General features: G+C 35.4%; 2 protein-coding genes across 6 annotated transcripts; both read right to left on the minus strand.

Annotated features, from left to right (window-relative positions):
• Positions 1-1247: 1247 nt before the first annotated feature.
• LOC145051087 (hypersensitive-induced reaction 1 protein-like) lies at positions 1248-8872 on the minus strand. Of its 5 annotated transcripts, XM_078999251.1 has the most exons (7): positions 8648-8872; positions 7887-8093; positions 2802-2994; positions 2402-2522; positions 2228-2319; positions 2050-2146; positions 1248-1811 (listed from the first exon to the last, which is right to left on the minus strand). In XM_078999251.1, the coding sequence occupies exons 2-7, from the start codon at positions 8048-8050 to the stop codon at positions 1453-1455; spliced, it is 1026 nt and encodes a 341-aa protein (XP_078855377.1). In that variant the 5' UTR covers positions 8051-8093; positions 8648-8872; the 3' UTR covers positions 1248-1452. The 5 variants fall into 5 exon arrangements, with proteins under 5 accessions (XP_078855377.1, XP_078855405.1, XP_078855513.1 ...); XM_078999279.1 differs by lacking the exons at positions 7887-8093; positions 8648-8872 and adding an exon at positions 3552-3708 and having other exon boundaries at positions 2802-3040; XM_078999387.1 differs by lacking the exons at positions 7887-8093; positions 8648-8872 and adding an exon at positions 3552-3699.
• Positions 8873-10596: 1724 nt separating this feature from the next.
• Positions 10597-11616, minus strand: LOC145051761 (uncharacterized). Its single transcript, XM_078999581.1, has 2 exons — positions 11369-11616; positions 10597-11074 (listed from the first exon to the last, which is right to left on the minus strand). Exons 1-2 carry the CDS (start codon positions 11614-11616, stop codon positions 10597-10599), a joined length of 726 nt encoding a protein of 241 aa, XP_078855707.1.
• Between the last annotated feature and the right edge of the window lie 13491 nt (positions 11617-25107).

Genomic DNA, 25107 nt, shown 5'->3' on the forward strand with positions numbered 1-25107 from the left:
GTCTCATGAACATTTATCATAGAAGTCTTATTATTTATCTTAAAATATTTGTTCAATTTTAATCATATCTTGTGGTCACAGAAAGAAACCATTTTATGATTATTTTTTTTAAGACCCTCATTTAAAATGTTAGAAATCAATCTCAAACTTATTAACGCGGCATATATAACAAGTAACAACCATACAATGTTTTCTCCACATCTTGAATATAATGGCTCACATCATTATCGTAGGCCATGATCTTTTAAATGGTAATGCGACATTTGTGGGGTATAGACATATCCAAGGCCACAACTTTTATGGTTGACTTTCTATCAACGTCAAAATTAGTCAAGACATTTGACTTTAAAAGGTCGAACATCCTTAATAAAATCACAAAGATTCCCATGTTAGTAATTCATTTCTCATATATTAGTTTTATTCTTTTTGGATTTTAGCATGTTTAGAAAACAAAAATAGCAAAAAAAAAAAAAAAACATAAAAATTTATCGTATAGAATCAAGGAATGGGAGAGAAGGGAAAATGGCAAGGCAACCGAAAAGGAAAAACATGAAAAGAAAGAGAAACACGAGGGCAGTGAGAATGGGGGTTGAGAAAAAGGCACGAAAAAGGCTAAAGATTAGACGAAAACGAAGAACCGCAACAAGGTTGGTGGTAAGGGTGGAAAGGCGAAGAAGAAAAAGAATTCTCAAGATAAAAAGGATCCAAAAAAGCTAAAAAGTCGAGCTCGAGAGAAATTGATATGAATGATGTCTGCCTATGTAATCGTATAGTTAATATTAAAACAAAGTTGTAAACCTTCCAAATGACAATATGAAAATGGTAATTTGTATCGATATGTGTTGATGTTTGTCGTAATGATATCATGTGACATGAAAATCAGGTACCAATGCTCATAAGGGAACCCGTCCACATTGGAATTTGAACTCTCAGACATTAGTTGTGCGCCTATAACCTTGTATAAGATGTAGATAAGGTAAACAACGGCTCATTAGCTGGTTGAAACAATTGTCTAAAACCCATAAAGAGCCCAATCTACAAACCATTAGGTGGCCGACACTACTGCCCAAATCTCATAAAAACCCAATCTATATATTGGAATTGAAACTCTACACCACCTTGGAACCAACTAACGTGAGCATAAGCATATTGCTTAAATTACAAATCTACCTGACTTGGGTTCAAGCAAAGGATGTATTAGAACAAATTAATGACACCATGGTGTACTCATTAAACTTCAAGATGAATACACACAAAAATCTTGCATTTTTATTTCGTATTTTCGTAAAAAGATGAACCCCATTCCCAAACATCCCAACAAGCAAACCCCACGACCGATATTTATTTTGTTTTTTTATGAAGACTCAACCAAAACAAACATATAAACTATAGGCAAACGAATGCAAGAAACAAAACCATATACATATACTTGCACGATAAAGTTCGAAATCATTAGGTGGTGGCGGAACCCTGAAGAAGTCCATCACGTATCTGATTAGCGACCTCACGAACCGCACCCGGTCCATGAGGGATAAACACAGCCGATGATTTGGAAGATGCACCAATGTCCTTCATTGTGTCAAAATATTGAGTCACTAAAACCATGTCCATAACATCTTTTGCAGTCGTTCCTGGAACATTCACCGAGAACCCCAACACACTGTCTCTCAAACCGTCCACAATCGCCTGCCGTTGACGGGCTATACCCAATCCCGACAAATATTTTGACTCCGCCTCCCCCTCGGCTCTCTTGATTTGAAGAATTTTCTCCGCTTCTGCTTTTTCAGTAGCTGCCATCCTAAATCTTGCAGCTGCAGATAAAGTACTGTATGTCTGAATAAAGTGTTGTCCGGATAAATGATGGTAAAAAGTTATCTGACAAAATGACGTCACACGTGGAATATTGGATATTGTGAAATTTGTTTTTTGAAATGTAAGAATGAAATGGTTTATTTAGTCTAGAAAAGAAACAGACGTTATGTATACAATACTTTTTTGAGATAGACATCATTACACATTCAACAAATATATTATGGTTCAAAAATTTACCTGCGTTGATCTCATTCATTGCTTTCTTTACATGCTCATCTGGTTCTATATCAACAATCAATGTTTGAACTATCTCATATCCATACGCAGACATAGCCTGCATTCAAGAATCAGGATTCCGATTCATCAATATTAAAATATGAAAAACTGATAATTTTATATATATAAATTAAAAAACCTTTTCGAGTTCTTGCTCAACAGCCTTGGCAATTTCGTTCTTTTGTTCAAAAGTATCATCCAAATTGTGCTTTGGTACAAAAGCTCTTATGACTACAAGTCAAGAACATGCCATATTAAATCAATCACAAAAAATATAAAAATATATTATCTGAAATTTGATGAAGGTTTGTACCATCAAAAACATAAGCCTGGATTTGGGTCTTTGTGTTGCTGAGTTTATAGAAGGCATCACTTGCCTTATCGGCAAGAGCACGGTATTGTATCGAAGCAACAACATTCACAAAAACATTATCCTGAAAAAGGAAAACAAGGACACTATTTCAGTTACACAAATGGGAATCAACCAAGATCCGAATATATTCCACAAAAAGGTTATTCTTCAAGCAACCACTGAACTGGCCCACACTGTTACCATCATGTGACATGTAAATGAGGTACATTGTGGCTCATTAGATAGCTGGCATAAAAGCCCAATGCCCAGAAGGAAATATAAGTGAAGGCATGAGCATATCAAGATTTTGAATGGTTTTAAAATAAGGGGAATTATGGTAATTGAAGAGGGGGAATAAGACCTTTGTTTTGGTCTCGCACTTTACATCCAACTGCTGAACTCTAAGAGAAAGATGACCAGCTAGTTGTTTTCCAAATATCCAAGGAACACAATGACATCCAGGCTCCAAAACATCATCAAATTTCCCAAATGATTCCTTGATAGCAACAGTAGATTGGTCTACTTGAACCAAACACAGTAGGTTTCCCATGATCCTACACCAAAGCCACTATAATTAAGAAGACGCCTTTGCAGCCTCTACTGCAGAGAATTTCCACAAACACCTTAGCTACGAATACAAGATTTCTCAATTTAATACCTAAAAGAGATTTGAAATGATAACGACTCAAGAGTGATCATTTAAACTCATCCAAACACCTAAAACCAAGCCATTAATCTAATGGGAAAATACATAACTGTGGCAAACAAAGAAACAAATCAATGAAAAGGAATCTTGATGGGGATATATATATACAAACAAACCCGAACCGGTTTTCTTTAATCCAAATTATGTTATCAATTAAGCCCAATAAACAAGTGATTTCGAAGCAATCACTCCAAGCACATAATATTACATATTTCCAGTAATATTCTTGATAACTTCCAGCAACACAAATTCTAAATTACCAAAGTCAAAAGAACTAATGGCATTAAAAGGTTCAGCGACAAGAAAATCAAGCAACCCTTTCGAAAATATCAAAACAGAAACCCCGCATGCTCATGGGTGCAAACATACGTCTATAATTTGTATACATCAAGAAGAAGGTCATACCGGGAGAGAGACGTTGAAAAGATGGAAGGTGGTAGCAGAAAACAGGGAACGGTTTCGGGTAACGAACGACAAATTTATAGAAGCAAGATTAGGAGAGATACAAATTTTACAAAGTACAAACAAACATCAGAACATCAGATGCAGCTGGCTTTTTAGTTTTTAGTGGACGAAGAAATCGAAAACTATGTCCACTTGTCCACTTCAGTGATATTTTATAAAAGTGGTCCTCGTATTTATTGACTTGTCCAATTCAAGTACACACTTTGATTTCTAGATCAACAACATAAAGTGGCCCTACGTTTCTAATAAATCCCATTTATTTATCCCAAGCCCTCAAAGATTGAATTTTTTGGCAACCGAAAACGGCCCACACCAAACACAAACAGTCCTCTTGGCAAGATTTGCCGTTATGATAATTAAATTAATGGAAAAAAATATGAAACCGAAAAAAAAAAACAGTCAATAATTTAATAATTTGTTAATTTTTTTTTGTCACTCTAATAAATCGGACATTCTTGTAGTGTAGCTAGGTTCGGTTATGGTATTTTACATCCTGATTGCTTCTTCATAAATTTATATGTGAAGTTGGATTAGAAGTATATTTTGTTCTGGTTTTACAATTAAATTACACATACGATATTTTAAACGTATTGTTTGAAATTATACTGGTTGCTTATAGGTGGGACATCGACAGACAAATGGAACATAAAACAATCATTTTGCAGTTACAGATCTTTGTGTAGACCCCTGATAATTCATCGATCTTTGTAGTTCTTCAAGGGTAAAATTGTCCTTCAAAGATATGTTTTTAAAAAGGAAAACTCTGATGTTTTAATTGTAAAATGCAGGTTGCCAGGCCCAGGAATATTGGTGTTGAGTTGCAACCTTTCTACTAAAACTATTTTTGTTTTAAGGGTAAGTACCTACAGCCTTGAATGTCATATTCAATCTATATATAGCTTAAGGTGTTCCATATAAAAGTTTATTAATGCAAGAAGTGATAACTTACATTCATTTATCTGTTTATTACAACATATACTACTTTCATTTTTTTCTATTATAACATCTTACTTTGAAAAATCTATGCAGGTATTGCAATATAATCCAAATACAAAGCATTTATTATTGCTATAAATGATCCTACTTTGATTGAATTTATAGACTAATTTCTATATGATTGAATCAAAAGAGATGATTACAAGGGTTTCTTGGCTTTCGAGAGGCCAAGTCTCCCCAAAAGGGCGACTTCTACTCAATATGTCAAAGATAGATGACCGACAAACCTAAACTTATATTTAAGATAAGCTAAACCGAGCCAACTAGGAGAGTTATCAAATTGCCCCTTCTCTAATCTTTTATTACATACCTGACACTTCTACTTATTTCCCTTAGAGCTACTAAGAAGTATAACAACACCCTACTTTGAAAAAGCTTAAAATTCCAACGCAAGAAACTAGGAGGGTGCTATAATAAAAAAAGTAAATAAAGTAGGTTGCTATTTCGTGCATCTAGCGCTATATCTAAAAATAAGAAAGACATTGCTATATCTAGTTCATGAGCTGCTAACACTAAATGAAAGTACATTGCTATTTCTTGAACAAGTGGTGTCTATTAGTGTAGAAGATCTCATACCCACAAGCTTAGATACTTCATTAACATTAGATTTCTTATGGATAATTTGTCTGGTATAAACAAATGCAAGTCGGGGTCTGTTGAAGAAGATGAAATCATTAAAATATTGGAAAAGTTGCAGGGAAGTTTGTGTATTGATAAGGATGTTTTTTCAGCAGCTGCTGAAGCTGTCAAGGCCTCGATGCACAATTTATTGATTAAAAAACAGTATTCGTCTAAAAGACAGGGATTACAAAAAGAGGACGAAATGATGTAAAGGGAATAAGTTATATTCACCGGTAATGTTTTATTTAATTTATGTGTGTTTTAAGCCATTTGCTTTAGAATTATCGATTTAAAATTCTGTTTAATTGAGTTATTTGGGGTTGGAACTTGGATCATTGGACACATGTTGATATAGAACCTAGTTTTATAGTTATAGGACCATTTTTTTAAATCATATTATCTTCTCTTTCTGTGTCCATGTTGAAAAAACCAGCAATGGTTTTTTTTTTTTTTAGAATTCATTCTTAATTAGAATGGATTTTATATTATTTTCCTATTTCAATTGTCTAATGCCTTGGTTGGTGTCACGAAGTTTGCATTTACACATTTCTAGCATAAGACAATTGAAATAGCGACTCTATATTAACTTTTAAACGCCTCATCTATATGGATATATCAAAATTATAATTTTATCATTGACATGTCAAAAATGGAAAATAAGTAGAATTACAATTTAGTGGTGTTTGGGATTCAGTTTTGAAAATAACTTATTAGTTTTTCAAAAATCAAAAAGTGTACAAAACTATTTGGTAAAATAAAAATGTTTTTCAAAATAGTTTTTTAATACCTCTAAAAATGAGTTTTTAAGAAGTTACACGATTCTTGCTTTTTGAAAACAATTTATAACTTATTTAAATAAAAAGACTATAAACGCTCCCCATTAAATAAACCTATCATCTTTATAAAAATCTTCTTCAACCTTCCGTTCTCGGATATGAGTTCACGCCTTTGATTTTTCTTCAAACATATCTTTCTTTGTCATTTAATGTATATAAATCAATCCAAATACTTTTTAAAAAAAAGTTTATCAACTTATAGTTTTTTGTCGGCACTAATTTATCAACTTACATGAATGGTCCCTATGGTTTGGGGTAATTTGCATGTTTGGTCCTTAACTTATTTTTTTAACTTGAAAGATCTCTCATGTTTGTTTTTGTTGCGCGCTTGGTCCCTGTCTTACATAAAAAGACTATTTGGTTATTGATTTTTTAATTTATTTAAATAAACACACCCCAACCCCAACCCCACCTCCACCTCACATTACCTTACCTTATCTACCTTACCTTATTTAAATAAATTAAAAAATCAATGACAAAATAATCTTTTTAGGTAAAACATAGACCAAGCACACAACAAAAACAAATTGTAAGGACCTATAGTGTTAAAAAAATAAGTTAAGGATCAAACGTGCAAATTACCCCAACTATAAGGACCATTCGTGTAATTTACTCAAAAGAAAACTTAATTTCATCACCACATAAGCTAATAAAGATCTTTATCAAAAAAATGTAGTTGATTAAAACTATTAAGTGTGGACAACGGTGTTCCCATGTTATTACATGTTATAACATGAAGATGATGTTCTCATATTATTACATAGTGTTAAGAGGAGATAAATAGTGAGAAAAAGAAAAAAATGATTTGATTGGGTCATAACACCACACTTGATAAGACAAAGTTGGGACGGTGTTCTAACCGTTTTTAGGATGTCACGTCATAATAACTAACGGTTGTCCACTCCTATTAGCCTAAGTAATCCCAAACACCTTTATTTTATTATGATAACATGGCTTTTATTATTTGGACTCACATAACATAAGCCAACTCATTTTGCTTTGTTTTGCCATCTTTAGCATTAGTTGCACGCAATTGTGTTTCAATTTGGATTGCAACAAGTCGGGTTTGGGGTTGGGAATGAGCTTTTAACATAATACATCTTTGTGTATCTACGTACAAACAAGCAAGCGTCAAACGACCTTTTAATTTAACATTACAGGGCTAATATATAGAGTGTGCATTCAAAATATTGGTATCCGCCAATCCTTTAAAGTACTATCATTCTATTATATTGCCAAAAGCCCAAACTATTTATCAACCAATTGTTTTTCAATATGCAAACAGTAATTTTCAAATCCTTCCGTAGATGACTTCTCAAGTTTAAACGTTTAAACCCTGCCTGCCTAGTGCCTACTATTTCTGGCAATGTCTTGTCTGGTCCCTAAATAGCAATCATGTGCAAGGCACATGACCATGGTCTTATCTTAACTAATAGTGTTTGTTTACTAAATTATTGACTACATCCTTATACATCAATTATTTTGGATTTCAGCTGCAACATCCAAGCATTTAAAATAAACCTACTCCTAGACAATTTTTGCAATTTACTCTTATCCTTTTTTGGTGACCACAAAAAAAAACTGTTGATTTTGTTTCATTGACATTAGTAACGCAGTATGATGGGAAATTAGAGTAGGTCAGTAGTCATGCATGCTTAAACATTTTCATGCTAAGCCAGTACAAGTATACAGCAACCACAAGCACCGGAAGTGTCAAAGGCACCAAGAAGCAATAATGCCTGTTGTGTTGCATCATCAGAAACCGAACCTTGGGATTTAATTGTTTTTAAACAAAAAACATGACATGGTAGCCATACCATACCTGTCATTTTGTATTGCAAAGATAATATCCGAATGAGGGACTAGTTTTGATATAACTGCTGTATAAAGAAACCCACCAAAGAAAGTCGACCCAAATATAACCAACAATCCTCCCCAAAACACTCTCTCGTTGCCACTTATAAATCCTAACATCATCATCATCATCACATAATTAATTCCCCAATCCTCTCAACCAAAACCCTACTTCCTGCATAAATATAGAAATGATTTAATATATAGATTACATATGAGATCAATTGTATGGGAGAAATTAACTAACTCTATATTTTTTTTAACTAACTCGTTAAGGCTATATTAGGAATATATCAAATAAATTTATGTCATCCAATGCTAGAAGGATAACAATCTTCCACCGGAAGTAAGGTTTTTTTTATAACATTTACTATCATTATATGGCCTAGATTTGATAAATTGTAAAGGGCAATCCCTATGTATACGATCTTGGTGGGTGACTAATTTTAATCAACTTTTGATGTTAATAAATGGAGTTTCATTTTAGCTAAAATAATTAAGTAAATCACAGGAAACTTGCTTAGATGCAATCCCATTATCCCAACTATCTTCGTGACAATTTCTAACAAACCCAACAAATAATTGTACTAGAAAATGAATTAAAGTTATAACTTATAACATACTAAAATCGACAGATCTCACATTCTTTCAAAAAGAATTTGACGAAGAGGGCAAACATCAACAAATTCAAGAATCTAGTGAGAGGTGTAGAAAGATCCTTGTATTTACCTTGATGTACTGAAATGGAGCTGATGACGATGGCTGAGGACGATAGCAGGTAGGAATGGTGATGATGACGATGGTCGGAGGTAGGAACACTGAAGACGGAGGCGGTCGGAGGTATAATAGGCGAAGAGGACGGCGGTTGGAGGTATGAATGGTGAAGACGCCGGTGGTCGGAGGTAGAAATGGTGTGAAGACGACGTCGGTGGTAGGGAGTCGCGGGATCAAAAATGGAAATTGAGAAAGTGAGGCCGCGTGTTTTTAGATTTTGAATGAAAATGAACACAGGCAAAAGTGTTTCTAAACATGTAATTTATTTATTTTTGTTTCCTTGTCTTTGTTATTATTATACTAGGTTATAATCTACTGTAGGTGTTATAATTAATAATACATTCACAAAATGTTGTTTTTTAAAAGCTTGAATGTTTTGTCCGTAACTATATAATTATTTATTATTATAGAATCGATCTTGAAAAACATAAAAACTTCGGCATTTTACATCTAAACGTAATTCTAATTTTTCACTTACTCTATTAGTTTTCACATTGTTGTTAGAAACTTAACATGAGCTCAAAGTCTGTACTATCTTAAAAAAATTAAAACTATCCGACAACTTACAATGAACATTGGATAAATTATAGATGCCAATTGTCGATATATACAAAAATGGAAACACATTCACTGAAAATAAATTAACTTGTGGACATGTACTTCTGATTCTTATTTCTTTGGTCATTAAACTTGAAAGATCATTGATGAAACCATTGTATCTTTCTAAATTGATTCATACATATTAAGAACCATCTCCGCCCCATTTAGGTTATTAAAAATAGTCATTAAGTAATGACGAAACCTCTTCACATTCCTATTAAAATAAATTAGGAAATGTGGTCCTTAACACAAAGGTCCCTTAATTGGAGTAACACCAATTCCTAGTTTTTTTTTTATCTTATCTATTTTAGGCTTCCATTAAGTCCTAGAAAACATACCCCCAAGAGGCCAAGACTTCCCAATAGCTTCTATATTTCAAAAAGAAAGTTTAATAAATCAAGATCCGCTGAAAAATATATTTCACCATTTTTTATTTGCATATGAACATATGCTATTGAGTTCATGCTCCATATTTGCTCCACATTTGATATTAGTATCTTGGATATAATATAACATTAACAACAATATCTAATAAGTTAAATGATTGTATGAGAATTAAAGACCACATTATAACATTTAAAGGAATTCAATTCCACTTCCTTTTTTAAAAGACCAAAATACCCCCATTATCAAAGAAAGTTCAAATATGCAATAAAAAAGATAGAAAGCATATTTGTTCCTCGTTGTTTCCAATAAACCAGCATTCCACTATTCTCTATCTAAACAAACTTCTTATAAACACAACCAATCATTTTAACATAACTAAATATGTGGCTATAAAAAATAATAATATTGTAAATAAACCAACCTTGAGTTTGTGAAGCACGTGCAACTTCAAATTCCATTTTTAGAAAATCAAAAATCATTTTATTATAGTCTCTTATAAACCACACCGTTACCATCATTCTGACTTTTGTTTTCACCACTTCTCCGGAATCCTCCAATTTGCAAATTATGAAAGTTTCAAGGTAGACTCATAAGTAAAAAAGCAACGACATCAAGAGGTAATAACTAACTTAAGTGTCAAAGAGACTCAAAAGACGTATATAGACACACTAGAAGGTTAATAAACATATATTTTGTTTCAACCATTTTGTCAAACAGATACTTTGCAAAATCCTTAAAAACTATCATGCCCAAATCATACATTGCTCAATCAAAAGGGTTTCCAATTCACAGAATGTTTATGGCAGACTTTAGAGTAATAAGCTGATATAAATCTCCTTTTATAATGTTTGATGTATATCAAACTTCGATTTGACTGGTCGTAGGCCCAAAACGGAGACCCGTAGCCAAAGTTACGGTCATTTCCGTGAAACCCCTTTTGTCACACAATCGTGGGCCTCTAGGAATGCAAGTGCCCGATCCTCCACACTAGGGGCTGCATCATCCCCTCCTGGGTAGACAAAATTCGACTCCGAGTGTGCACCATGGTCATCATCTGAAGAATCCCCATAATAAGGAACCAAATGTTTTACATTGAAAACATTAGAATAGTGAATGTGGCTTGGCAACTGCAGACGGTAAGCATTGGAATTGATCTTCTCCACAATCTCCACTAGTCCAATCTTCTTGAATAAAACCTTGTTGTACTCACCAACCAAAAAACAATCTTTAGTCAAGACAGCCCAAACAAAGTCACCTACTTCAAAATCAACTTGTCTGCATTTTTTATTTGCATGTTGCTTGTACTTGGAGTTAGCTCGGACCAAGTTTTCATGAACAACCTTATGAACACCATGCAGTCCTTCAACAAAATCCCACACTTTCTTTGGAAGAACCCTAAAACAGGCAACGACATCAAATCAAGTGGTTCCCATGGCTGAACAGAATAGACCACCTGGAATTGGATAAATCATGTACTTCGGTTGATAGCATGATTATGAGAAAACTTAGCTTGTCAAAGCTTCTGATCCCAGGCCTTCACATGATCACCCGGCTAAACACCGCAAAAGATTATCGAGTTATCGATTGACAACTTCTATTTGGCCATCCATTTGAGGATTATATGCACTAACAAAATTGAGCTGAGTGTTCACCGTTTTCCACAAGCTGCGCCAAAAATGACTCAAAAACCTAGTGTCTTGATCTGAAACAATAGAAGATGGCAATCCATGCGAAAGGTAGACGTATCGAAAGAATAACTGAGCCACATTAACTGCATCAGTCGTCTTTTTGCAAGGAATAAAGTGCATCATCTTAGAAAAACAATCAAAAACCACAAAGATTGAATCATTGCACCATTGAGTACGTGGTAAACCCAACACAAAGATTGAATTATTGCCCCGTTGAGTACAGAGCCTCGTAGCCAAAGTTATGGCCATTTTTGTGAAGCCCCTTTTGTCACACGATCGTAGGCCTCTAGGAACGTAAGGGCCCGATCCAATTAGCCCTTGGATGTCAGGTCTAAGTGCTTAGGAAGTACCAGAAGGATTACTGGTGGAGTAAGAGCGTTGTACTCGAGGGTTGTAGTGATTGGATTGTTCTCAAGATGATACCTTTAAGGAGTGGACCGAGAAGACAAGGTATATAAAGATTAGGAATGTCGTGAGAGGTTGTGGGGTAGTTAGACAAAGCGGACTTCGAGGACGAAGTCTAGTTTAAGTGGGGGAGAGTTGTAACACCCATAATTCAAAAGACCTAGAAAGGAAAGGAAAACCTCAAGATCAGAAGGAAACTCGTTGAGTAAGTGGGATGACTTGACGAGTAGGAGCATATTTTGGGTCGCGGGTTAAGTGACCTACTCGGCGAGTTGGAGGACCAACTCGACGAGTTGGTCAGGGTTGGGAAACCCTAAATCCGGGACTTGGTGCCCTATTTAAACATCTTATTCTCCTCCTCTTGGTTCCATTCCCAACCCCCATTGTCCATAACTTAACCCACGAAACCCTAGAGCCTTTTGAGAGTGTGTGAGCCACCCTTGAGTGTTATATGTGTTCTTGAAGGATAGAAGAAGAGGAAGCTTGAAGGTTCAAGGAGAAGGTTGTGGATCCAATGATTTCATTCTAATCTCATCACTTTCTGGTAATCAAGCTCCTAACTTGCCTTGTAGTTTCTTATATCTCTTTATGGTCCCCTTTTATGGGGGGGGGGGGGTTCCAAAAAGTATGATTCATGGGTTAAGGATGTCCCAATGATACTTTCAGATCTGAAGTCATTGAGGGTTATAAAGGCATAAAGGTGCAAAATTTATGCCATTAGAGTCCCATGCAAACTCTAAGGATGCTAGTATGGCCTTTTAACCCCCAAAGGGCCATGCATGGAAGTAAAGTTCAGGACTTTACGTGATTATTGGGTGACTGGGGCCTAGATCTTGATTCCCCTGCTGTGGATTGGAGTAATATGGGTTTTGGTCATAGATTTATGTCTTAAAGGGGGCTAAGGTTTTGGCTAAACCCATTAACAAGGATTGGGAGTGGGTAAAGTTGGAAACTTTACCCTTAATGGGTCATTTCCAGCATGTAGACGAAGTTTGGGGTCTGGATCTAAAGTGTAGGGGCTTAATCTATTAATATGGCCCAAACAGAATGAGGGACTCGGAGAGTCCAGGAAGGGAATCGACGAGTCTGAGGGATGACTTGATGAGTTGATTCGATAAATCGCGACCATGAGTAGTCAGGGAACTCGATGAGTAGGGGGTGAGTCGACGAGTTGGATCACGATTTCAGGATTCTGATTATTGGAACTCAGTGAGTTGATGGAGCAACTTGGCGAGTTGAGTCAACTCGTAGCGTTGAATTTGACTGTTGACTTTGACTTAGTCCAAGGTTGACCTAGTTTGACTTTGAGGACATTCTGGGACTAAGTGTCATGTTGTTACTGATAGTTCGGGGAGCCGAAGGAGCAACAGTTCGAGGAATTGCCAGTTTGCAGCCAGAGAAGTATCGGCACGACTTCAGTAGTGCAAGGTGAGTCTCTTCACTGGGTGCATGGGTCTAAGGCCACAATTCCGGCCCATTATGTTTGGGTATAGTCGGAAGACTCGGGGGTTCGCCCTAGGCATTGTATGTTATATGTTTCGGATCACGATCCGATGTCGGGTGAGGCCCGAGGAATGTTAGTATGCTAGGGGTCTTTGTGATTCTTGCATGTGTCGCTACGATAGGTTCCGGACCAAGGTCCGATGCTGGGGAAAGCCCGAAGTATGTTTATATGGTTGTATGTCCGGAATAGGGTTCGATGTCGGGGCAAGCCCGAGGAAGATTTATATGTGCATGTTAGATTATACTTGTTGTCTTTGTGATACTTGTATGTGTCTGTTAGGGAGGTGAGTGTGGGCGAGGTCCCGTATCTCATCACTAGCTGAGTATGGACAGGGTTCCATATCTCAGTATTAGAAGAGTAGGGGCGAGGCCCCTGATAGGAGAGAAGTAAGTGTGGGCGGGGCCCATATCTCACCATCAGCAGGAGTGTGGACAGGGTTCCATGACTCAACAGTAGCAGACCAGGGGCGGGGCCCAAGTTAGACGAGGCCTTAGATCAGGAGTACACTAGAGTATAGTATATTTATATGATTGTATATGTATATCAGGCGAGGCCCAGAGACAGGCGGGGACTAAGAGAGACAAATCTGTATACCGAGCGGGGCTCGAGGCCTGATGTCGGGTGGGACCCGATGCCGGAGCAAGTCCGATGCCGGGAAAGTCCCGATGCAACGGACGGGGGGAAGAGCTCGGGATGACTACATTGCACACACCAAGAAGTTTAGCCTGAATGTTTTACTCTGATAGAATGAACATGTTTTAAATTAATACTCTGTTTTGAGAAAACAACTTATGTTCATGGAAGAAACGAGTTGATAATTATGGTTTGTTTAATGATTTAAAAATGAAAATTTTGGACCGTATTTTTGAGATGTTTCATATAATATTTGTTTTAATAGTTATTTGATAGTTTTGAAGCAATATAACAAGATAAGTTGTAATTGTTTTTGGTGTTTGAATACTAGAGATTTGTTTATGAGTATGTGTACTACATTCTTCAATTATTTGTTCTTATGTTTGGTTTTCCATGTTTACTTCCTGAGTATTGATTTATTCAAAGTACCAAAGTTATTCATGCTTTTAGTGAGTAGGCAAAGATTTAAGACTGTCATGGATAATGGTAGATTATCCATAGGGATTGGATATGGAATATATATTGTTGTTGTTACCCATGAGTGCATAAATGGGATTACAAGTATTAGTTAAACTCACGCTTAGAGATTAACTCATGGGTTTAATCACGAGTAAATATAAGACGATAATATTATATATTCTTCAAATGGAGATACATAAGTTATTACAAGCCTATTATACATTGGTATTACGTAAACACATCCGTAATTTGATGTTGTAAAACATAGTTCCATGTATGGAATGATGAGTAAAAGTTTTAATTATGTAGTCAAAGTTTATTAGTTCATTTTTCCTTAAAGGAAAAACAATTTATTTGGGCCCCTCAGTGATTTGATGGGCTGGACAACTATAAAATGACCCATAAGGTTACAATTTTTGACAACTGTCCCTTGAGAAGCCTATGCCAAAAATTCCACCTCTCTCTCTCTCTCTCACACACACATATATATATATATATATATATATATATATATATATATATATATATATATATATATATATATATATATAGTAATGCCTGTGTTTCTGGGCTTGTCATTAATGTTGATATAATAGTCTAGGTTAACCTTTGTAACCCGTTTTAAAATAATAGAAATGTATTATTTGAGTATTATGTGTTTTGTGCTTAACTGTGTGACTTAATTGAATTAAGTATGAAAATAAGCGTCAAAATAAAATGTTAGATAAAGCCGATATCTATGGATAATGTTGTAGTAGTTGAAACGAGGTTTCCGAATATATAAAAAATGCCGAAATCCGAGTTATAACAAAGAAGTTATGACCTGTCGAAGTTTTACGACAGAATCAACAACGTTGAATGACGTAAAAAGTGAAATTTACCTTAGAGCAATATTTAGCCTTAGCAATCTAAATAAAATTCGTAGAGTTCGTTAAACCGAGAGCGTGCATAAAAAGATCGTCCAAATCTGACTTCGTATGAGGAAGTTATGATTTTCTGAAGTTTCGACTTAGCAGTATGCAGTCCGAATACTCGATTTGAGACCGAGTGGTTTTTAGTCGAAACAATCTAAACGAGAATCGAAGGTCTCGTTGATAGTAGTGCATTGGTGAAAAAACAGACGAAAACGGACGTCGGATGAAGAAGTTATGAATTTATAACGGAGTTTTCTTGTCCCGACCTACTAAAAATAAATAATAAAAATAATTTCAAAATTAGCCGATGGAGTCTAAACGAAAGTTGTAGAGCGTAGTCTCACTTACGCGCGGATATAAAGAACGTCGAAAACGGAGTTCGTATGAAGAAGATATGAATTTCCGAAGTTTTTAAATGATTCATATTTATTAATTAATCTTTAATTCGGATAATATCCGAATGAGTCATTAATCTGATCCGAACTACGCCCAGCGTAGTTGAGTACGCCCATCGTACCCCGATGCATGCACTGCCTCGCACTCAAGAGCTCCGATGACGCATGTAGTGACGTTTCGCAGTACGCCCCGCGTAGAGCATTACGCCTAGCGTAATGCGAGGCTACAGCCTCTATAAAAGGCATGCGAGGGCAGCCGAGATCTTTTGCTCCATTCTTTCTTTCTCTCGCGTTTTTACCTCGTTTTGCATGCCAGAAATATCACGAAGCCCCGGTATCATTCCTGAGCCCCGAAGCAAGTCCTGAAGCCTCGAAGATCCCGAGAAGTGAAATTCCCGAGCCGAAGCTCTGCCCGCGAGAAGCCAATTTTTGTGAAGATCTTCCAGATCTACCGAAGAATACTACTTCTACAAGTCGTAGTGTTGTTCGATCATCTTCTGATCAAGTGAGTGTGTAGTTACCTTCTTCTAACGCATAATTATGAAATATTTTATACGAAATACATGTTATGTGTATATTTTGTTGTTATATGTGTGAATGTATATTCACTTTCTTCTATCTCATAGATATGATTTATTCTCTATGAAATACGTGTTATGTGTATGTGTCTCATATGTTGTTTTGGAATGTGTATTGAATGAGAATGCTATACAGGTTTTAAACTATGTATAAAAATATATATTTTTATCTACTAATATGTTGGGTAGAACATTGGTAGATAATTGATGTGTGATAAACAGATGAGAGACCTCGATGTTGTTGTTGTTGATCTAGTTAGTCAGACGAGTATGGATAACGACCACAAACTCTTTCTAAACAGTCCAGTGGAATGCTAGCAGACAAAGATTAATCGTTAGACGTCTTTTATTTGGTTGGATAGCGCCTATGGACAAATATGAGATTAATCAGGGTCTAGTTGAGATTTTACAACACTGAATATGAGTAAAATGTTCGTCTATTTGGAAGATGGAGGCGACGAGCCTCACTTTTAGACGGAGCCGATCAATCCCGATCGGCTTATGAAGTTCCTGCTCATAAAAATTAAAAGTATATATAATGAGTTAATTCAATCCAATCTTGGGTATAGTTAATGTGGCCACATAAAAAGAAATTCATACATGATTTCTTACTTGTATCAGAGTTATACTGATAGACTAATATCATATATAATTTTCAATTTCATACATGATTGTTTTTCAAGAGCCCAATTTATATATGAAACAAACGGCATGGCCCATATCAAAACAATTTCATGAAAATATACCATATCAATATAATCTACAATTTCATGAAAAATATATTGCAAATTTATTATCTATTATTAAAATGTTTCACCCTCATTTATTTATATTTCTCATGGCGTTGAAGCATATTTTAATAAAATGCAAAGATGTTATATTTTATTTTTTAAATTTATACAAGTTGTTTTTGAGATGAAACATGTAATTATATTTCATTTTGAAACCGATGGCAAAAGCGGATGCTTCTCCAATGTTCTTTGAGATGTATATAATAGAGAATCATTTTGAGTTGGGTGACAACCTTCGATGTGATGATGGAATTATGTAAACCTTGATCAAATCCTGTCTCTATTCGTTCTTCAAACAGGTCCATTAAATTGGTTAAAATCTCATCTTTAGCCTCATCTAGTATACACAACATTTGTGTTAGGGCTTCAAAAAAATCTCTACGGAGATAGGGGTAGACGAAAACAATTTGTGTAAGTAGAAGATAACCCAAATCAGTGAAGTCACGCATGGAGAGAAGACATACACAATTGGGGAATGAGCAAACCTAAACATCGTTAAACCTAAGCCAGAAGCCAACCATCCTTAGTCGGCTTTGTGCGACACCGTTCAAGTGTTCATAAGCCACACGTAGATTAATATTATATATAAGAGAAAATGACAAAAATAGCCATTTACACTAATTACATTACAAAAATAGCCAAAAAAATCGAAATTGCAAAAATAGCCCACAATTTCGCAGATGGAAATGCCCCATCTGCGAAATCACCCTTCCATCTGCGAATGTACAAACAGTTAAAACACAGCCGTGCTTTAGCTGCTTGTACATTTGCAGGTGGTTTTATTTTTTTTTTCTCTCTATATATTGAAAATTTGGTGTAAAATCGCAGATGGAAATGCCTCATCTGCGATTTACTCTCATCCCATCTGCGAAATTGTGATTTTTTTTTTTTTTTTTTTTTTTTTTTTTTTTTTTTTTTACTATGAAATCAATTGGTTTAACTACGAAATCATGTTGCTATATAAAAAGTTTTGTAGAAAATTATCATTTTGGTTGTTATTTGATTAGGAACTTTCTCTAAAATTTGCTCTAAAAAATGATTGAATATTTGGTTTGTCTTGTAACCGGTGGGAGATGACAAGTTAATGAAACTAATCTGGAATACGTATGTCCACAGGGAGGTATTTCTGAATTTGCTTTGATATTTTCTGAGTATATTAATTATAGTGATTTTGTATCTTTGGTAAGAAGCAAAATTGGTTTGTTAGACAAATATAGAATTGGTCTTCGTTTCCACCATCCTGAATTAAATTATTATATAGCTATAGTTGAATACATGGATGTTAGAATGTTGATAAACGTAATCAAATGTAGTGGAGGAAGGGCTGTGAAAGTGTTTGTGGTGGTTGATGAAGTTGAGGAGGTTAATGGGGGTGGTGAAATTGGAAACCAGCTTGTTGGTAATTTATGCAGTTATAAAGGGAGCAACGATCCGATAGGTACTTTCAATACTCCTAGTGTACCTCAGTTTCACAGTGTTGCTGAAAATGTTAATTTTAGTTATTCACCTATTCACTATGTGGATCCTGAGAATTACAAGCATGTTGGTGATGATGATGTTGGTACTTATTTTAATGATGTGGGTGGTCGTTGTGATGATGTTGCCGAACAAGAAGTTAAAGTTATGAATAGGCGTGTGGTAGATAAAACTAAAAAGAAAAAAAAATTCAAGTCAAAAAAATGAAAAGAATCATGTTTACGGGCATTATGTTGATGTTGCTGATGTACGTTTAGATATAACCGAGCTACAAAGCAATTCCGATAGTGATGAGTTGGGTGATGAAGTTAAAGCTAAGTTTCCCGATAGCCTTTTTCACGGTATGCCCCCTGTACCAGAATGCCCACTTGATCTTAATGAAGATATCCCAACACAGATGGTAAACATGAATCTTCAAAAGATTCAATGTGAGAGTATATTTAAGAACAAAGAACTTTTAAAGTGGTGTATTGGTAAAAAATGTTTTCGAGAAGGTTTCCAGACAGGGACAAGTAGATCCACCAAATCAAGGTATGAAGCTGTGTGTGTTTCGAAAAATTGTTCTTGGTTACTAAGAGCAAAAGCAATTAAAAATTCTGATGGACTTTTCCAAGTGAATAAATTTGTTGATGTACACACATGTTCTTCAACATTTTTGCAACCTAATCATCGACAAGCAAACAAATATGTTTTGGGTGAATATGTTGCTGATGTTTTGGCTGAAGACTATAGTAGAGTTTATCGGGGAAAAGATATTGGTAATGATATGAATGCTCAATTGAATATCAATATCTCATACCATCAGGCATGACGTGCGAAGCAATATGCATTGTTGTCGTTAAGGGGTACGAAAGAGGATTCTTTTACCAAACTTCCGGCGTATTGTCACAACTTGGCCAAACATAATCCGGGTACTGTCACACATATTAAAACAGATGCTGATGATCGCTTTGAGTTTTTGTACGTCGCACTCGGTTGCTCGGTTAGTATTATAATATTATATTAATTTTTTAATATTTATTTTGGTGTATTCGAATAGATATACAATGTATTGTAGGTACACGCTTTTGTCAATTTTTGTAAACCGACCCTAGTAGTTGATGGAGCTCACTTAAAGGGCGAGTTCAAAGGTACCATGTTACTTGCAGTTACTAAGGACGGACAGAACCAAATATTACCGGTTGCATATGGTATATGCAAAAATGAGTGTACCGATTCTTGGACATGGTTTTTTCAAAAACTACGTGATTGCATAGGAAATATGCAGGAGCTTACAATTATATCTGATAGGTCTCCATCTATAGCAACATCTGTTGCCAACATTTTTCCTCATGCTCATCATGGAATATGTGGTGTCCATTTGTATTTCAACATAGTATCTAGATTCGGCAAGAGTAAAACGGTTAAAGGAATTTTTTGGGAGGCGTGTAGGGCGTACACAGTTGATGCTTTTGATGCTGCCATGGATGTTATGAAAAAGACAAAAGAACCAGTATGGGAGTACTTAAAAAGTATAAATCCAGAAACTTGGTCAATGGCACATTTTAAAGGGAACCGATACAATCTTATGTCGTCCAACAGTGCGGAGTCTATAAATGCATTATCTAGACACGCACGTAAGGTGCCAATACTTATGTTGATCGATTTTTTTCGTGCTACAATGCAACAATGGTGGTTTCAAAGACGTAACTTTGCAGGTATTAAGTAAATTTTTAATATTAATGTTTTATTAATTTTGATGTTATTGATCTTAACTTCTTCATTTTGGCTCTTTTTTTAGCGGAAGCAACAACAATACTTACCCCTTGGGCGGATGAAGTTGTAAAAGAAAACAAGAAAACTTTTACCAAATGGGATGTTCGCATGATCTCAAATACGAAATGCGAGGTCAAAAAGGGGGCATAAAATGTGATTGTTGATTTCCAACATATGACATGTACATGTAGGCATTGGCAACTTGATGGGATACCTTGTGGTCATGTCATAAGATGTTTAACGGTGAACAATTACCAAGACTGCTCGAGGTATGCATTAAATGCTTACTTTACCGAAACACTGAGGAAAACATATGAGGAATCAATAAACCCTCTGCCAAAGCCATCCGAATGGGAGATCCCCGATGATTTGATGATTGTTAAGCCATCAATAATGGATAAACGTCAGCCAGGCAGGCCAAGAAACACATACCGCATTCCATCCCAAGGCGAGGGTCCAATTATAAAAGAGTGTTCTACATGTGGTCAAATAGGACACATGAGAAATAATTGTACTGGAAGGGCGTCCAGTAGCGGAGCGCGTCACATAATTTCTGCAGAAATGGCATTTAATATTGGTGGTTTAGCGAGTTGCTCACAAACATATAACGCTGATTTTGATATAAAACAACCTTGAAATGAAGACTAATGACGAGTTGTTAACTTATTATGTATTGTAATATTTTTATTAAATCTTACAAGACATTGCTATGCTTTCATATTTTTGTTTTGTTTGATGATTATAACAATTAATGAAGCCTTTATATTATAAAATATAGTTTGCATAATTTTTTAACAATTACAACTTGTTATTTAAAAAAAAAGAACAAATGATCCTTTTGCAACCTAATTTGTATCATGATAATATTACAACAATTTTGTAACTAATTTTTAAACTCAGGGAACTACAATGGGTACTTCTCTTTCTCCATTGTTATATAGTCATCCCTAATTCTCATTTTGTCTTCCAAATGATCCTTTTTTTACCATAATGTGTATCAACTGCTCATCCTTCTTAGCAAGCCGTTTTTCAGTCGTTTTGATTGCCTTCTTACTCTTTTTTATCCAATCTTTATGCTCTTTGATTTTGTTTTTATTGAGGTCTATCCATTCTTGAGCTTGTTTGCATTCCGATGCAATATCATTAGCAAGTTGAGTGAGAAGTCGGGATGACACTTTGTCCTCTTCTTATTGTTCTTCAGTCTTCTTCAATTCTTCAAAATTTTCATGTGACATATATGGCCCGGCCGACGAGGGTGTAAAAACAGGGTCTACCGAATCACAGTAGTAACAATCTACTTCGTTGCATGAGCAAACTTCGAATTTGTGTGAGGAACTCATAATAAAGTCGACATTGTAATAAACTTGTGCTGAAAGTGGTATTTATACATACTAGACAGTAATGACAATTCCAACTTTGAAATGACTAGACAGTAATGACAAGTCACTGTAGTAACCTGCAAATCTTAGTGGAACCCTTAAGTGACAAGACATAAATGACAGTTTGACATGATAAATTACTGCATAAAGCTGAAAATCGTAGTCCAAATGTAACCATTTCATAGTCAAAGTTTTAATTCATAGTCTATTTATTTATATAAATAGATGTTTAAGATCTAAAAACCAAACACCCAAATCACCTAAACGAAACGAACTCCCATTATTAGAAATGTCGTCGAATGCGGCAAGTTCTTCAAATGAAGTACCTGGTTCCAATTCTGAAAGGCCATGGACGGCAAACGAGGTGTTAGTTCTAACACGTTGCTGGCTAAGTGTTAAGGATGGTGTATCGTTACTTGCTCCCCCGCATTGCCTAATTGGTGGTAAATGGACTCGCATAACATCTTTGTTTAACCATGAGATGGGAGAAGGACAAAAAAGAGAAAAATCAGATGTTGTTACTAAGTGGATGGATGTAAAGGAAGAAGTGACATGGTTCAATCGAGCATGTAATTATGCGAAAAGTAACAATGTTCGTTATCGGGACGAAGAAGAGTTCTTGGAAGTTGTTACAGATTTTTACATCTGTGAGCATGATGGCAGAGACTTCGAATATGAGGAAGTTTGGAAGGTTGTTAAAAATAAACAGTATTTCATGTAGACCGCTCTAATTTCTGTTAAGAATAACCCATGGACTTGTGTTTTACGTTAATGCTTTGTTCGTATTATGTCGTTGTTTTTCATGTAATTGTTGTAATGTTTGTAATGGTTCATGGAATCCTTGTTAGTAATGTATTCTAATGTATTGTGAAAACTAATGCAACAGGCATTTATTAATTCAAATTAATCATATGAGTTGCTCACATAATAAACTAAAATAGATTTTAAACAAACGAAATACATGAAAATAACCTAGTACATGAAAATAACCTAGTACTCACATAATAAACTAAAATAGATTTTAAACAAACGGGATATATTTCAAAATATTCCAAGGGGCTTCAAACTGGAATTCCAACCCGTTACTTAATGACTTGTATTCCTCCTTAGCAGCTTCCAAGATGACCTCCTCAGTAGCATTTAAACGGGTGTCATCAATTTTGGTATAAAGATCGTTGAATAATAGAACTTCGGTTTTCATTTCATACCATCTTGCTAAGATGTCTAGTTCATCACGATCATTTCTTGTAGCCATTCGGTTTTCAGCATTGAAAATATTGGTTAAACGGCTCCAAAACATTGGATCGTTCAACTTGCTTGTCTCGTACACATGAATATAAGCACGTGTAAGAACCAAGAACTCTTCATTGCTCCATGATATAGAACCCATTTTGATTGAAACAAAGAGAGTAGAATCTAAAAAACAATATTTGAACAACTGTATTGGTTTATTTAGTAAGCTATTTATGTAACTTAATGTCAATTTATAGTAGTTTCTACACAAAATCGCAGTCCAATCTTCTAATATGTCTGCAATTCATAGTCAAAATTAACTGACGAATGCAGTGTACTATACTTATAACACAACAGATCACTGTTCGAGTTGACAAGTCATCCCCGGTCGAATGACAACACAATACATTGCTGCTTGAATTGACAAGCCATTGCACCAGGAAAGTAAGGAGTCGTTATAAATAGATTTTAATATCCGTTGTAATTGTATCGTATTACTTCCCTCCTTGCAATTATGGACTCACCACATATATGGAGGAACGCAGAGGAGGTCGCTTTGGTTGAAGCTTGGATTATAACTGTAGAGGAGGATTTTCCACCGGGTCCCCCACAAGTTCGTGCTGGATCATTTTGGTCTCGTGTCTGTCATTTGTTTCACCATTTAATGGGGGCGTACTCAATATCGAAGAAGAAGAGATGTCAAAGCGAAGTTTCTGTATTTGAAAATAAAGGTGAAACAATTTCAACGTATTTATAACGAGTTGGATAACGAACATGCAAATACGGATGAAGATATTCTACAGCAGGTGGCTTTGGAACTATACCGTTTTGAATATGATGGTAGCGAGTTTACCCACTTAGATGCATGAAATCTTTTAAAGAATGTCCCTTATTTTTAATATGCATGTTGGTTAAGTTAATTGTTTTTCGTTATTTAAGTTGCTTGTTGTTGTATGTGTGTAGTCGTTACTATTTAATAAACGTCCATTTCTTTTAATGTATGTTGTTTCCTCAATAGCCAATACATAATACGACATAAAATAAATAACTAATACATAATACGCCATAAAATATAAATGGGGTACATAAATAACTAATAAATAATACGACATAAAATATAAACAGGGTACATGGATAACTAATACATAACACGACACTAAAATAAAAACGAGGTACATAAAAAACTAATACATAATACTACATAAAATATAAAGGTGCTACATGAATAACTACTGCATTGAGGGAGGTAACAGGACCACCGTTTCATTGGTATTTCCCAATGCACATGTGATGGTATAGTATTCATCAACTCAGATCCATATGCAAGTCGATACACATAATTAGTGAACTTGTAATCAACCATTCTGTGAATGGATTCAGATGTACGAGTTCTTAGACATGCTATACCGCTTTTTTGCCATTTACCACAACTACATACCCTTCGTTCAAGTTGTACGTTGGTGGTGGCAAAATTGTCATCGACTTCAAATGTATCCCCATACAAACGTCTTGCATTCCAATTATAAGACTTGCTGAGACATTTTTGAACCTTACTCTCAATGTAAGGGGTCAACCCACCAGACAACCTCCCTGTAAAATTTGATATTTTAATAAAAATAATAGCACAATAAAAAAACTAAATATAACAATCTCCCTTACCCGCCACTTCGGCCCGTTCACCATACTTTGATTGTATCGACGTAGTGATTAACTCAATTATCGTTGTTATAGGAAACTCACGTGTGGATATAATTTGCAAAATTTCAGGGACGTCAATCAATTTAACATTGTAACGTATTTTTGGGAAAAATGCTCGTGTCCATTTTGAAATCGGTATATCGTCAAGCCAGTAAATTGAACTCCTAAGCAAGGTGCAGAAAGGTGGTTTCCTACATGTACTTTGCAACCTTTGCAAACACAAGTAAAAATCATCAACGCTATATGCATTGCATGACTTCCAAAACAACGATTCGACTTCCGTATTGTTATGTCCGACAAACTCACGTATTTTTCGAGCTATATCTTTAGGACAATATCCATGATAGGAATCCGGGTAGGCACTCTGAACACCAAAGTCTATTTTATCACATAGGTTGCTTATGAAACCAACCTCTATGTCCTCACCTAAACAATCTTTTAACCTCATCATGAACCATCTACATGATTCTTCACACTCTAAGGTTCCCAAACCAACTGCTAAGAGTAGTGGTTCATGATT

The sequence above is a fragment of the Lactuca serriola genome, chromosome 1, assembly GCF_051521515.1.
Source record: "Lactuca serriola cultivar US96UC23 chromosome 1, Lser_US96UC23_V15, whole genome shotgun sequence".
Lineage (NCBI taxonomy): Eukaryota > Viridiplantae > Streptophyta > Magnoliopsida > Asterales > Asteraceae > Lactuca > Lactuca serriola.